Source organism: Nomascus leucogenys, chromosome 17 (assembly GCF_006542625.1).
Source record: "Nomascus leucogenys isolate Asia chromosome 17, Asia_NLE_v1, whole genome shotgun sequence".
NCBI classification, from domain to species: Eukaryota; Metazoa; Chordata; class Mammalia; order Primates; family Hylobatidae; genus Nomascus; species Nomascus leucogenys.
Genome location: NC_044397.1, coordinates 36676707 through 36692691, shown reverse-complemented (window position 1 = coordinate 36692691; position 15985 = coordinate 36676707). Strand labels below are relative to the sequence as shown.

Genomic DNA, 15985 nt, shown 5'->3' with positions numbered 1-15985 from the left:
TATGGATGTACACATAAGACAATGCACCAAGCTCCAGAATTTATCTAGGAGGGGCTGGTTAGAAGGGAAGGGGGCTTCAGGCAGGGTTTGCAGAGCAAACCTTGTACGCAAGATGAACATCAATCTTTTTTTTTTTTTGAAATAGAGACAGGGTCTTGCTCTGTTGCCCAGACTGGAGTGCAATAGTGTGATCATAGGTGACTGCAGCCTCAACCTCCTAGGCTCAAATGATCCTCCCAAATCAGCCTCCCAAGTAGCTGGGACTACAGGTGTGTGATACCACACTTGGCTAATGTTTGCATGTTTTTGTAGAGATGGAGTTTCACTATGTTGTCAGGGCTGGTCTGGAGCTCCCAGGCTCAAGTGATCCGCCTGTCTCGGCCTCTCAAAGTGTCAATCTAAGACTGGAAAGGTTGGCTGAGATCAGGGAGGGGCTGAAGGCATTGCTTCCTCCCTGCTCAAGCAGTATCGGAGCACACCAACGTTAGCACTTCTGGGATGCCAGACGGCCCCAGGATCGAGGCCAGACCTGCCATCACGACCTGTGTGACTTGGAATCCTCTCTCGGGTTTAGTCCTTTTATCTGTTAAGATGAGGATGATGCTTCCATCCACCCATCCAATAAACACTTATTTAGTGCTCGTGAAGGAGAGGCCCTGGGTATACAGAGCTTGTAACTTTCAGTAAATAAATCATCTGCTTTTCTATTATTAATCTTTTGTTACAACAAAGTTTTATCATATTCTTTTTCCTGTTGATGGACGGCTGGGTTGTTTTCATATGTTAACTATTTTCAAAATTTCTGAACTGGTTTTCCAGGGCAAACAAGTTTAAGTTCATTTATCTATTTAATTTTCTTTTGAAATAGGGTCTGGCTCTGTCCCCTAGGCTGGGGTGCAGTGTTGCTGCTATCAAAGCCTCCAACTCCCAGGCTCAAGTGATCCTCCTGCCTCAGCCTCCTGAGTAGCTGGGACTACAGGCATGTACCACCATGTTTGGGTAACTTTTTAAAATTTTTATCAAGATGGAGGTCTCACTATGTTGCTCAGCTGGTCTCGAACTACTGGGCTCAAGCGCCACTCCCACCTCTGCCTCCCAAAGTACTAGGATGACAGGCATGAGCCACCGCGCCTGCCATGCTTAAGTTTCTTTAGCTTATCTATTTAGGAGTGAAATTGCCGCGTCAAGGTACAGGTGAGTCTTTAACTTTATCACCAGATGCCAAATTGGCTTTCAAAGAGGTTAAAACAACTTACGCTCCTATCTTGACTTTTTAATTTTAGCCAACTTGGTCAGGAGGAATAACTTGCAGATGAGTTATTTTAATCTGCATATCCCTGGCGATTACGCAACCTAGACATCTTTTCATATAGCTACTGACCATTCCAACGTTCTCTTCTGACCATTACACTCATGACTTGTACTCATTTTCTTACTGGGTTTTTCCACCCATTGACATGCGAGCATTTTGAATATCTTGTGAACACTGTTAATTACAGGTGTGACAACTACCTCTTCCAGATTTGTAAATCATGGCCAAGGTTACACCACATACAACGGTGGGATGCACAGCCCTAGACAGTATGCTTCACATTCTGGACGTTTGAATCATCACGGTAAACACTGAGGTAAGTAAGAATCTTTATTACAGCAAGTTTCCAACAGGTGATGTGAAAAGTCTTGAGAATGGCAAACTTTTTTTCTAGTTCACATGAACATACCATGGAGCTAGCAGTGCACTGGCCTTATCTTTCCGCATTTTTTTTTTTTTTTTTGAGACAGAGTCTCACTCTGTCGCCCAGGCTGGAGTGCAATGCTCTCAGCTCACTGCAGCCTCCACCTCCCAGGTTCAAGCAACTCTCGTGCCTCAGTCTCCCAAGTAGCTGAGACTACAGGCATGTGCCACCATGCCCAGCTAAGTTTTGTATTTTCAGCAGAGACAGGGTTTCACCATGTTGCCCAGGCTGTACTCAAACTCCTGACATCAAGTGATCCACCTGCCTCAGCCTCCCAAAGTGCTGAGATCACAGGCATGAGCCACCACACCCGGCCATCTTTCCACTTTCTTTAGGTTATCTTTCCATGAAAAAAGCTCCTACTTAAAAATTTTAAGGTAGTTCACTGCAACAATCTCTTTTATGGTTTCCTGTTTAAGAAATTCCCCCAGCCGAGGGCCGGGCATGGTGGCTCACGCCTGTAATCCCAGCACTTTGGGAAGCTGAGGTGGGCGGATCACCTGAGGTCGGGAGTTCGAGACCAGCCTGACCAACAAAGAGAAACCCTGTTTCTACTAAAAATACAAAATTAGCCGGGCGTGGTGGCGCATGCCTGTAATCCCAGCTACTCAGGAGGCTGAGGCAGGAGAATCACTGGAACCCGGGAGGCAGAGGTTGTGGTGAGCCAAGATCGTGCCATTGCATTCCAGCCTGGGCAACAAGAACAAAACTCTGTCTCAAAAAAAAAAAAGAAAAGAAAAGAAAAGAAAAGAAATTCTACCCAGCCCAAAGTCATCATCTTTTGTATTTTATTCTATAAAGTTTAAAGCTTTGATCTAAGACTTTCCTTGTAATTTGTGTTACCACACGGTGTAAGGTAGGGCTCCGATTCTAGTTAATTGTTTGTCTGTGTTTGAGACAGGATCTTGCTCTGTCAGCCAGGCTGTAGTGCAGTGGCACGCGATCAACAGCTCACTGCAGTCTCCAACTTGTGAGCTCAAGCAATCATCCCACCTCAGCCTTCCAAGTGGCTGGGACTACAGGCATGTGCCATCACACCCAGCTAATTTTTGTAAGTTTCTGTACAGACAGGGTTTCACCATGTTGCCCAGGTTAGCCTCTAACACGAGGGATCAAGGGAACTGCCTGCTTCAGCCTCCCAAAGTGCTGGGATTACAGATAGGAGCCAGTGCACTTGGTCGTAACTTCATTTAATCTATAAGGATTTGTCAGTCGTCAGAGGACCATGAAAAGTCCCCTCTTTCCTCACCGATCCATACCATCTTTGCAATATATTCAGCTTCTATATATATGCATAGGTCAGATTCCGTTTTTTTTTTTTTTTTTTTTTTTTTTTTTTTTTTGAGTCGGAGTCTCACTCTGTGGCCCAGGCTGGACTGCAGTGGCATGATCTTGGCTCACTGCAACCTCCACTTCCCGAGTTCAAGCAATTCTCCTGCCTCAGCCTTTCAAGTAGCTAGGACTACAGGAGCACGTGACCACACCAGGCTAATTTTTGTATTTTTAGTAGAGACGAAGTTTCACCATATTGGTCAGGCTGGTGTATGGAACTCCTGACCTCAAGTGATCCTCCTGCCTTGGCCTCCCAAAGTGCTGGGATTACAGATAAGAGCCATCGTGCTCGGCCAGATTCTGATTTCTTTATTGTGTTCCTTTGGTTTATTTATCTCACTCTCTGAAAACTACTGTAGCTTTAATAATCTGGTAGGGCAATTCCTCTAACTTGGACTGGTTCAGTATTATCTTCACTATTATTTACCATTTGTTCTTGAATATGTATAAAAATTCTGGAATCAGCTTTTCAAAAGTTTCATTAAGATTCTTGTTGGGGTTGGGCACGGTGGCTCATGACTGTAATCCCAGCACTTTGGGAGGCAAAGGCAGTCTGATCGCCTGAGGTCAGGAGTTCGAAACCAGCCTGGTGAAACCCTGTCTTTACTGAAAACACAAAAATTAGTTGGACGTGGTGGCATATGCCCGTAAACCCAGCTACTTGGGATTACACAAATGTAGTATGTGAACCTGATTGGACCTCAGTTGCAGGGAGGGCCATTATAAAAGAAATCTTAGGGATAACTGGAAAAATTTGATTTTAGATCAAATAGGAGATGACCTTGAATCCGGGAGGCGGAGGTTGCAGTGAGCTGAAATGGTGCCACTGCATTCCAGCCTGGATGACAGAGTGAGACTCTGTCTCAAAAAAAAAATTTTGTTGGGATTTTTACTGGAACTACAATGACCGATTCTGTGATCAATTTGGAGAAAAGTGATTGCTTCAATAGTAGTGGAAATTTCTCTCCTTGTATACTTTCTCTCTCTCCATTTAAATCTCCCTTAATATCCTTCAATATAATGTTACATCTTTCTCCAGAAAGATTTCCCTTGTATTGTTACATTTATTTCTAGCTCTAGTTTTTTTTTTTTTTTTTGGCTATCTCCAGTAGTATCCTTTTTAAAAATGACTTTTTAAGTTTGCTGCTGATACAGGGGTACATAATTACTTTTGTATATTGATTTTGTATCTAGTAACCTGGTTAAATAATTGAGGCTCACTTGAAAAATGACAGTTTGATTTCTTCTGTTGCGATACTTATACTGTAGGCTGAAAATATTATAGCCAAAAATGTATTTAATAAACTAACCTAGCAAACATCATAGCTTAGCCTAGCCTACTTTAAATATATTCAGAAGACTTACATTAGCCTATAGTTGGCGAAAATTATCCAAGACAAAGCCTATTTTATCATCAGGTATTCAACAGCTCATGTAATTTATTGAATACTGTACTGAAACTGACAAACAGCATGGTTGTATGGGTACTCAAAGTACAGTTTCTTTGCATCATCCTAAAGTTGCACCATCGTAAGTCAAGAGCATCTGTACTTTATTTCTTTTTGTCTTCTCTGCTAGCTAAGACTTCCAGTACAGTGTTAATTAAAGTAGCAATAGTAGGTATTCTTGTCTTGTTCCTGGTTTTCTGGGAATTTTCTTTTCTTTACCACCACTGGGTCTGATGATTAATGTATGTTTCTGATAAATACCTTTTACCACGTTAAAGAAGTTTCCCTCTATTCCTAAGATGTTTCCTTCTATTCTTAGTTTGTTGGTAGGGTTTTTTGTGTTTTGTTTTTTGTTTTTTTGAGATGGAATCTTGATCTGCTGCCCAGGCTAGTGTGTGGTGGTGTGATCTTAGCTCACTGTAACCTCTGCCTCCCGGGTTCAAGTGATTCTCCTGCTTCAGCCTCCTGCATAGCTAGGTTTACAGGCCTGCACCCACCACACCCAGCTAATTTTTTGTTTTTTTGTTTTTTTTTGAGACGGAGTCTCTCTCTCTCTCTGTCACCAGGCTGGAGTGCAGTGGCACGATCCCGGCTCACTGCAACCTCTGACTCACTGGTTCAAGTGATTCTCCTGCCTCAGCCTCCCGAGTAGCTGGGATTACGGGCATACGCCACCATGTCCAGCTAATTTTTGTATTTTTAGTAGAGCTGGGGTTTCACCATGTTGGCCAGGATGGTCTCGATCTCCTGAACTTGTGATCCACCCACCTCGGCCTCCCAAAGTGCTAGGATTACAGGCGTGAGCCACAGCGCCCAGCCTGTTTTTGTATTTTTAGTAGATACGAGGTTCCATCACATTGTCCAGGCTGGTCTCAAACTCCTGACCACCATGCCCAGCCTGTTCGTAGTTTTTAATCATAAATGGATTTAAATTTTATCAAAATCTTTTCGTATAACTACTGAAATTGTTTCCTTCTTTACTCTGCTAATGACATGGATTTATGTTAATAAATTTTGAAAATTTTAAACAAAACAGCATTCTTGGGATATACCAAGCTTTATGGACTTAATTTACTAATACCTTTGAAAAGACTTCTGCATATTTATTCAATAATAAGACTGACTTTTTTTTTTTTTTTTTTTTGAGATGGAGTCTTGCTCTTTCGCCTGGGCTGGAGTGCAGTGGCATGATCTCAGCTCACTGCAACCTCTGCCTCCTGGGTTTAAGCGATTCTCCTGCCTCAGCCTCCCAAGTAGCTGGGATTACAGGCGCCCACCACCATGCCCAGCTAATTTTTATATTTTTAGTAGAGATGGGGTTTCACCATGTTGGCCAGGCTGGTCTTGATCTCCTAACCTCAAGTGATCTGCCTGCCTCAGCCTCCCAAAGTGCTGAGATTAGAGACATGAGCCACCACGCCTGGCCGATAAGACTGACTTTTAATTTTCCTTTCTTGTACTGTTCTTGTCTCGTTTTGGTATCAAGGTTATATTAGTCTCATAAAAGGAGTTAAGAAGTGCTCCCTCTATTTTCTGAAGGAGTCTGCTAAGTATGAGAACTCTCTATTTCATGAATGATTGATAAAACTCTCTCGGAAACTGTCTAGACCTTATGGAAATATTTCATTAATAGTTACAAAGCTATTGAAGTTGTCTATTTCTTCTTTAATCAATTTTGGTAGTTACAGAATTCTGAAACTTTTTCGACTTCAGAATTTATTGGCATAAAGTTGCTTATAACATTCCCTTTATCTTTTTAATCTCTGCAGCAGCTGCAATGTCATCCCCAATTTTATTCCTAACATTTTTTGTCTTGATTAGTACAGTGGTTTGTCAGTTGCAGTGGTATTTTCAAATAAATGACTTTTGCAATGTTTCTCTCCTGGCTCTTTGTTTTTCATTCATTTCTATTCTTAATGTTTATTATTATATTTGTCATTTCTTTCACTCTATTTGAACTTGATTCTGTTGTACATTTATTTGTTTATTTATTTAATAGAGATGGAGTCTTGCTAGGTTAGGCCAGGCTGGTCTCAAACTCCTGGCCTCAGATGATCCTCCTGGCTTGGCCTCCCAAAGTGCTGGGACTACAGGCATGAGCCATCACACCAGCCTACTGTAATTTTATAAAGCCGATGCTTAGTACATAGATTGTTAGTCTTTCATTTATTCTCTAATATGAGCACTCAAGTTATTTTTTAAGAGGATTTTCCTCCCTGAGGACACTTGTCCCCCACTACCAAGAGGTTCTCTGAGCCAGTCTCTCATCCCCTCAACCTTCCACACCACGCCCCTTCTCAGGGAGAGAAGAAAGGACTGGCCAGACTAGTGGAAAGACAGCATTTTCCTAGATGGTATGTGCATTACTTTTCTAAAGGGATTGTCTAAATTATTGTTGGACTACAATAAGCTTTAAATTGGACTGCATATTAAGGGTACATCTCCCCCACACCACCCATCAATTTGCTGGGCTTGTGAAACACCCAAAATTAGGCATCATAATCAATCAACCGCTATCTAATTTCAGTGTGAGTTACATTTTATGATTTTATTATAATAATTATAAGTAATCATTATCTGAAACTTTTATTTATTTATTTATTTATTTATTTAGATGGAGTCTCACTCTGTCACCCAGGCTAGAGTGCAGTGGCTCTAGAGTGCTTGGCTCACTGCAACCTCTGCCTCCCGAGTTCAACCGATTCTCATGCCTCAGCCTCCCAGGTAGCTGTGATTACAGGCACATGCCATCATGCCCAGCTAGTTTTTGTATGTTTAGTAGAGACGGGGTTTCATCATGTTGGCCAGGCTGGTCTCAAACTCTTGACCTCAGGTCGTCCACCCGCCTCAGCCTCCCAGAGTGCTGGGATTATAGGCATGAGCCTGAGACGGGGTCTCACTATATTCACCAGGCTGGTCTCAATCTCCTGGGCTCAAGTGATCCTCCTGCCTTGTCCTCCCAAAGTGCTGGGATTACAGGCATGATCACCTTTTTAATAGGAACACATCATAATGAAAGGATGGAAGTAAAATATTTTAAAAACCACTTCCAGGCCTGGTGTGGTGGCCCATGCCTGTAATCTCAGCCCTCGGGGAGGCTGAGGCATGTGGATCACTGGAGCTCAGGAATTTGAGACCAGCCTGGCCAACATGGTGAAACTCCCACCTCTACCAAAAAATACAAAAATTTAGGCAGGCATGGTGGCAAGCGCCCGTGGTCCTAGCTACTTGGGAGGCTGAGGTGGGCAAATTGCTTGAGCCAGGGAGGCAGAGGTTGCAGTGAGCCGAGATCATGCCACCCTGCTCTCCATCCTGGGTGAAAGAGCCAGACCCCATCTCAAAAAAAAAAAAAAAAAAAAAAAGTACAAATTATTTAATATAAATGTAACATTTTGGGAGGGATGATGCTGGGAGTGTCTAGAGATTTAACGTGCAAACAACGACTATAGCAAATATAATTGCAATATGAGGGATTTCTGCTAAATGAGATCTTAGCTGCTCCTGCCACACACACGAAAAAGAGTAACTATGAGAGACGATGCATATGTTAATTTGCTTCCCTGTATAACCATTTTACTGTCTGTATGTATCCCATAGCATCATGTTGTATACCTTAAGTATACATAGTAAAATTTATTTATAAATTAGCAGAGGCTTGATAAATATTAATTAATGGTGCCAAAAAATTACCTTTCTTTTGTGGGTTCAAAATCTATGATAATTTTATGTATTCATTTATGATTAGCTTTCATATGGCCTTTAAAAAAAATAGGCAAATGGAAGGTTAGCCTAGATGTTTCTTGGGTATTTCAAATTTAAGATATCAGGAATCAAACCCATTATCCTATTGAGAATGTGGGCTAATCTACAAGACAATTTCCTAAGACTCTTCAAAAAAAACAAACAAACAAATCAGGCTAGGCGTGGTGGCTCATGCCTGTAATCCCAGCACTCACTCTGGGAGGCTGAGGCAGGCAGATCACCTGAGGTCAGGAGTTTGAGACCAGCCTGACCAACATGGTGAAATCCTGTCTCTACTAAAAATACAAAAATTAGCTGGGCGAGGTGGTGCATGCCTGTAATTCCAGCTACTCGGAAGGCTGAGGCAGGAGAACTGCTTGAACCCGGGAGGTGGAGGTTGTGGTGAGCTGACATTGTGCCACTTCACCCCAGCCTGGGGGACAGAGCGAGACCCTGTCTAGAAAAAATAAAAAGAAAAAGAAATAAAGGTGATGGAGATGGAGAGGATGCCCTACATTAAAAGAGATAATGCAGGGGCTGGGTACAGTGGCTCATGTCTGTAATCAAGGCACTCTGGGAGGCCAAGGTGGGAGGATGGCTTGAGTCTGGGATGTCGAGACAAGCCTGGGCAATATATTGAAACCTCGTCTCTACTAAAAATAAAAATAAATTAGCCGGATGTGGTGGCGCACATGTATAGTCCCAGCTATCTGGGGGGGCGGGGGAGTGCTAAGGCAAGAAGATTGCTGAGCCCAGGAGGTGGAGGCTGCAGTGAACCATGATGGCACCACTGCACCGCAGCCTGGGTTACCGAGCGAGACCCTGTCTCAAAAAACAAAAAAAACAAACGCACACACTTTTTAAAATAGAAAATTAGATAGACAGATTTCCAAATGTAATGTGTGAACCTGATTGGACCTCAGTTGCAAGGAGGGCTGTTATAAAAGACATCTTGGGGATAATTGGAAAAATTTGATTTTGGATGAAATATGAGATGACCTGGAATTACTGTGAATTTTCCCACGTGTGATATTTGTGGTTATTGTGGTAATGTAGGAGAATGCTAATATTTCCTTAACTTCGGGAGCCTTCCATGTGTGTTTGAGGGACGCAGTACCTGCTTCTGCAACTTAACTTCCTAATGTTCAACGAAAGTGGTGGGCGGGGAGGGGAGGGGGGAGGTACATGGGGTGAAATGTTAACGACTGTGGATCTGGGTAAAGAGCATATAGGTGGGCCGGGTGCAGTGGCTCACGCCTGTAATCCCAGCACTTTGGGAGGTCGAGGCGGGCGGATTACCTGAGGTCAGGAATGAGAGACCAGCCTGACCAATATGATGAAACCCCGTCTCTACTAAAAATACAAAAATCAGCTGAGCGTGGTGGTGCATGCCTGTAATCCCAGCTACTTGGGAGGCTGAGGCAGGAGAATTGCTTAAACCCAGGAGGCGGAGGTTGCAAGCAGCCGAGATTGTCCCATTGCACTCCAGCCTGGGCAACAAGAGCGAAAAATCTGTCTCAAAAAAAAAAAAAAAAATACAGGTGTTCACTGTACTAATCTTTCCATTTTTATACAGCTTTGAAGTTTTTCAATAAGAAAGAAAAACAAGCAAACACCTAGAAAGCACACTGAACTCTTTGAGCGAGAGAACTAGGAAGCCAGTGGGTCTTCCAAAAGGTGCTGAACAGGTAACAGAACAGGTAAGATCAAATGTGGGTAGGTGTCAGGTAACAGCCTCACTCATCAACTACGGGCTTGGAGATGAAGTTCTGAGAAAAAGACTGTTCAAGTCCATCCAAGCCCTGGGATGCGGGTGTCCTGCTGGCCGGACCAAGCTATGTGCATGGGGGCTGAATGAGGCAGGAAGAGGATCATAAGAAGAGAGGGGTACTGTTCTGCCCTCTAAAATTTCCAGCCATCACCAACTGCTGTGTCTTCTTTCTATGCTGGTCCCTTTTGATGTCCTGAAATCGCCTCTCTGTCTCTGGCTACAATCTCCCTGGCCTCCTTCATTCACTCACTCCCTGCTCTCGCCCCCAGCTGACGAATTTCCCAGATGGAAGCCCGACCACTTGCTCTAGAGCTCTGGGCCCAGGAACCCAGCCTTCCATATATAAGGCCCACTTCACCTGGGTCCCAAGCGGAACCTACTCTATCTCACGGCCGTATCTCTCCTGTCCCTTCCCCCATGTGTTCCCTGCGACTTAGTGGTTGCAAGAAATAAAATCCCTGCCAGGCGCGGTGGCTCACATCTGTGATCCCAGCACTTTGGGAGGTTGAGGCAGGTGGATCACCTGAGGGCAGGAGATCGAGACCAGCCTGGCCAACATGGTGAAACTGCATCTCTACTAAAAATAGAGAAATTAGCTGGGTGTGGTGGTGCGCACCTGCAATCTTACTTGCTCAGGAGGCTGAGACAGGAGAATCACTTGAACTTGGGAGGCGGAGGTTGCAGTGAGACGAGATTGCACCACTGGACTGTAGTCTAGGTGACAGGGCAAGACTCTGTCTCAAAAAAAAAAAAATCTCTAAGACTGTACCAATATGGGCTCTTTCAGGGGCTTTGGAAATGTCTGGTTTCCTTTTCTCATCAGCCTGGTATGATTCCACATTCTGTTTTTCCAGTGGGAGAAGCTAAAGAGGTGAGATTCAATAAATCTGCAAGAATAATATAATTTCTAGTTTTCTAAACATCACTGAATCTTTACACAAAGGGCTGGCAAGGAGTGTCACTCACTTGGAGCCCAGTCCCCTCTGTGGCTGCTGTTCCCGCTAACAGGTAGCCAGGGCAGACGTCCCAGGTGACTTGCCACCCACGTGCCGTCTGCCAGATGGCTCCGTCCTTCTCTGGAAGGATCCGTTAGAAACCACTTCCTTCTACCGAGCCTAGGCTTGCTCCTCTTGCCTTCTGCCTGTTGCTCTGTGTTTCAAGCCTGCGATCAAGTGGCATCCCTGTGCCCCCGCCAGCCTCTCACAAAAGCACCGCACTTACGGCACACACTCATGGCAGTGGCAGCCCTAGACCAGCTCAGGGGACAAGGCGACTTCCTAGAGGGGACGCATGGGCTCCTAAATGCCGTGGCACCAAAAACCTGCCTATTGCAACCACACACGGGGCACTTCTGCTGGGAATCCACCACACCTCTGTATATTCTGAGCATAGCTTCCTTTTCCAGGAGGGCTTTCACCAAGGACCCAGTGGAAAATCACATCCCAGAGCACAAAATCTGCATGACGCTGGGTCGGAGCAGCCGGGAAGGCACCATCTGGGCAGCACCTTTTGCCTGGAGCATTTCTTTAACATGAATAAAAAGACCAATTAGCCACGAAGGGTGGCTCAGGACAGAAAATGAATAGAAAAGCTTACCTCTCCTTGGAAACTCTTCAGCAGCGGCGCTACCTGCTTGCGTAAATCCTGGAGCAGGAGGCGGAGGTCAGGAAGCAGCCATTTGAGAAGGAGAAAGAAGGGAAACATTGGTTAAGGCCTCCTAAAAACAGTGTGGCAGTCAGTGCTGATTATCATTATCTAAAGCCAGCCTGGGACCTCACCCATTCCTGCACTCCTAAAACATAAATAACGCCAACTGGTGCTCCAGGATTTAAACTTATTTAGAATACAACCAGGTGGTTCTTTGTTGTTGTTGTTGTTGAAGGCAGAGTCTCATTCTGTCGACCAGGCTGGAGTGCAGTGGTACAATCCCGGCTCACTGCAACCTCTGCCTCCTAGGCTAGAGTCATCCTCCCACCTCAGACTCCCAAGTAGCTGAGACTACAGGTGTACACCACCATGCCTGGTTAATTTTTGTATTTTCTTGTAGAGATGGGGTTTCATCATGTCGTCCAGGCGAGGGTCAAACTCCTGGGCTTGAGATCCGCCCACCCTAGCATCCCAAAGTTTTGCTGGGATTACAGGCGTGAGCCACCCCACCCGGCCTACAATGATGTTTTATTTCTACTAACTCCTGGTCACATATACCTCATTTTGAATATGCTACAGACTAAAGCTTTTGCTGACGTCAGTCTAAGTGAGATAATTTGCTTAGAATAAAATAGACTAGAATGGGGGGTTTGCCTGGCTGTTTCTGCGATGGACCTGGGCCACTGCACTGTGTTTTAGCTGCCTCTTTTTTTTTTTTTTTTTTTGAGATGGAGTCTCACTCTGTCACCCAATCTGTAGTGCAGTGGCAAGATCTCAGCTTACTGCAACCTCTGCCTTCTGGGTTTGAGTGATTCTCTCACCTCAGCCTCCCGAGTAGCTGGGACTACAGGTGCCCGCCACCATGCCCGGCTAATGTTTGTATTTGTAGTAGAGACGGGTTCTCGTCATGTTGGCCAAGATGGTCTCGAACTCCTAATCTCAGGTGATCCGCCCACCTTCATCTCCCAAATTGCTGGGATTACAGGCGTGAGCCACCATGACCGGCCCTAGCTGCCATTTTAATGCACTGTTAAGTGGGAGATACAGCCTGTTTTGAATCCACATCTGACAGAGTCACAATAAATTTTATCCCATGCCACCAGTGCCCATTTCGAAACACCAGGACATCCCATAGGTGTGTGCTTATGATCTTGTTCAGAGCATTTTATTTAAAATGAAGTAACTGAGAAAGTGCTTCAAATACTTTGAAAAGACTCGACTAAGATAATATCTTATTTACTGAAAGTTTAGGCATTGAAACGATTTTTTTTTTTTTTTTTTCTAAGACAGAGTCTCACTCTGTTGCCCAGGCTAGAGTGCAGTGGCGAGATCTCGGCTTACTACAACTTGCACCTCCCAGGTTCAAGTGACTCTCCTGCCTCAGCCTCCTGAGTAGCTGGGATTACAGACGTACGCCACCACGCCCGGCTAATTTTTGTATCTTTAGTACAGATGGGGTTTCACCATGTTGGCCAGGCTGGTCTCAAACTCCTGACCTCAGGTGATCCGCCCGCCTCAGCCTCCCAAAGTGCTGGGATTACAGGCATAAGCCACCACGCTGGGCCTATATTTTGGTTCATGAAGCCTTCTGAGAATCTGAGGAAAGCTACTGACCTTGCCCTTAGAAATAAAACTCTACAAATTATTTTATCAGAGCCTTCCTATGTAAGGCCTATCAAGATCCCAGATGAAGAAGTCTTCTTATTCTATATCATCACATATAGCCATATGTGCTTATTTATATTTAAATATAACTTAAAGTTAAATAAATTTGGAAAATTCAGTTTCTCAGTTACCCTAGCCACATTTCAAGGATTTGGTAGCCACTTGGCGCTGGTGGCTACTGCTTCCAACCATGCAGACACAGAATTTTTCCATCATCACAGAGGGACCTACAGGACAGGCCTGTACAGCAAGTTTTTGTTTTTTTGAGACAGGGTCTTGCTCTGTCACCCAGGTTAGAGTGTAGTGGTGTGATCACAGCTCACTGCAGCCTCAACTTCCTGGGTTCAAGCGATCCTCCCATCTCAGCCTCCTGAGTAGCTGGGACTACAGATGCGCACCATCATGCCTTGCTAATTTTCTTATTTTTTTGTAGAGATAAGGGTCTTGCTATGTTGCCCAGGTTGGTCTTGAATTCCCGGACTCAAGCGATCTGCCTGTCTTCTTCTCCCAAAGTGCTGGGATTACAGGTGTGAACCACTGCGCCTGACCACTGTACCACAGGTTTCTTGACAAATATCACCAGCCCACATTATTTTGTATTGTGATCCTGTGGAAACATTTGGTCAAGAAGCATTATAATTTCCCTTTAAACTATATACTGTTCCAAAGGATGCATTTCTAAACGTGATACCATCATTTCCTTGGAGAAGTCAATCCTGTTACTTCCTCAACTAGATGATTTTCTGTATTTTTACACCAGGCTCCATGACAAAAAATAATCAGATTCTTTACCAATCTTTTTTTTTTTTCTCACCTAAGACGGGGTCTGGCTCTGTCACCCAGGCTGGAGTACAGTGGCATGATCTCGGCTCACTGTAACCTCCACCTCCCGGGTTCAAGGGATCCTCTCACCTCAACTTCCCATGTAGCTGGGACCACGGACATGCGCTACCACACCTGGCTAATTTTTGTATTTTTTGTAGAGACAGGGTTTCACTATGTTGCCCAGGCTGGTCTCGAACTCCCAGGTTCAAGCGATATGCCCGCCTTGGTTTCCCAAAGTGCTGTGGATTACAGGTGTGAGCCACCATGTCTGGCCACCAATCTCTTTTTATATAAATAAGGCTATCTGTGGTCAGCACCAATGATAGTCCGCCAGAGATAACCACGTCCTCATAGCTGGTGCTTGTGAATGCGTTAGATTGCAATGGTAAAAGGGGATTTTGCAGATGGGATTATGTCAGGGATCATGAGTCAGGAGATGATCCTGGATTATCCAGGTGGGCCTGGTGTAATCCCAGGGCTCCTAGTAAGAGACAGGCAGGAGGCTCAGAGTCAGAGGAGATCTGAGGACGGACGCAGAGGTCGGAATGCTATAGGAATTCGGGCAGCCCGAGACGCTGGAAACCGCCAGGAAACTGATTCTCCCCCAGAGCTTCTAATAGGAACACAACGCTGGCTGACACCTTGATTCCAGCCTGGGGAATCCATCCCACTTTGGACTCCTGAACTCGAGCACTGTCAGATGATAAATTTCTGTTGTTTTAAGCCACTCGGCGCATGGCAGGTTGCGACAGCAGCAACAGGAAGCTAACACATCACCACATTTCACCCCCTGTGCTTTTCAGAAAGGTAGAGGACAAAATATAGCACAAAGGGTAACAAGGGAAAAGAGGGTGGAAGGCGTAAAGAATGATGGGGGAAAGATTACTGTGATCTCAGCAAGGTCCAAGGAAAATGACCATAGGGCCTGGCACACAGTGGGGACTCAAAAGACATGGAAAGGGTGCATGAGGGAATGAATGGAAGAATAGCTATGGCTGGGCATGCTGGCTCACACCTGTAATCCCAGCACTTTGGGAGGCTGAGACAAGTGGATCATCTGAGGTCAGGAGCTCGAGACCAGCCTGGCCAGCATGGCGAAACCCCATCTCTACTCAGAATACAAAAATAAGCTGGGTGTAGTGGTGCATGCCTGTAGTCCAGGCTACTCAGGAGGCTGAGGTGGGAGGATAGCTTAAACCCCAGAGGCAGAGGCTACAGTGAGCTGAGACCGCACCAATGCCCTCTAGCCTGGGTGACAGAGTGAGACTCTCTCTCAAAGAAAAAACAAAAAAAGGCTTAACAAGGGCCCAGATTCAGAGGGAAAGGAGACGAGCCAGATGAGGTCATGGAATGAGAAAGCTGGTGGGGCTGAGAGATTTCAGATTACAGCAGAGAAATGGAAGAGGGCAGAGCTTGATGGAGGAGAGCAGGGGGCTGGGGGCACAGGGGCAAGGCCAGGCCCTAAATGGCAGTGTGCCTTAGCAGGCATGCTCCCGGGTTACCCCCAACCCTGCCAACCTGGCACAGGGCCAGCCTCATGCAAACACCAGCTCTGAGAAGGACAGGAGATGATACAATTATTTCTACATTCTGTTACAGCATTCCAGAAAGGCAGAAGGGCTATGCCTTTTATAATGTCCTTAAATAAAGCAAACTCTTCTCACCCCATCCATGTATTTTTTTCCCTTTTCAGCATATTCATGTCTCCTAACAGACCTACAAAAATAACCTTTTTGATATTAAAGCTACATGTGTGTTTGTACACACACTCACGCACGCACACATATTTAAAGACAGTTGAAGAAGGAAAAACCACTATA

General features: G+C 44.9%; 1 protein-coding gene across 6 annotated transcripts in view; it reads right to left on the bottom strand.

Annotated features, from left to right (window-relative positions):
• Positions 1-15985, bottom strand: part of CUX1 (cut like homeobox 1) — a 474797-nt gene that overhangs the window by 244831 nt on the left and 213981 nt on the right. For all 6 annotated transcript variants that reach the window (XM_030796740.1, XM_030796741.1, XM_030796742.1 and 3 more), the window contains exon 3: positions 11625-11672. In XM_030796740.1, the coding sequence (XP_030652600.1) occupies positions 11625-11672 (48 nt within the window). The remainder of the gene's footprint in view (positions 1-11624; positions 11673-15985) is intronic.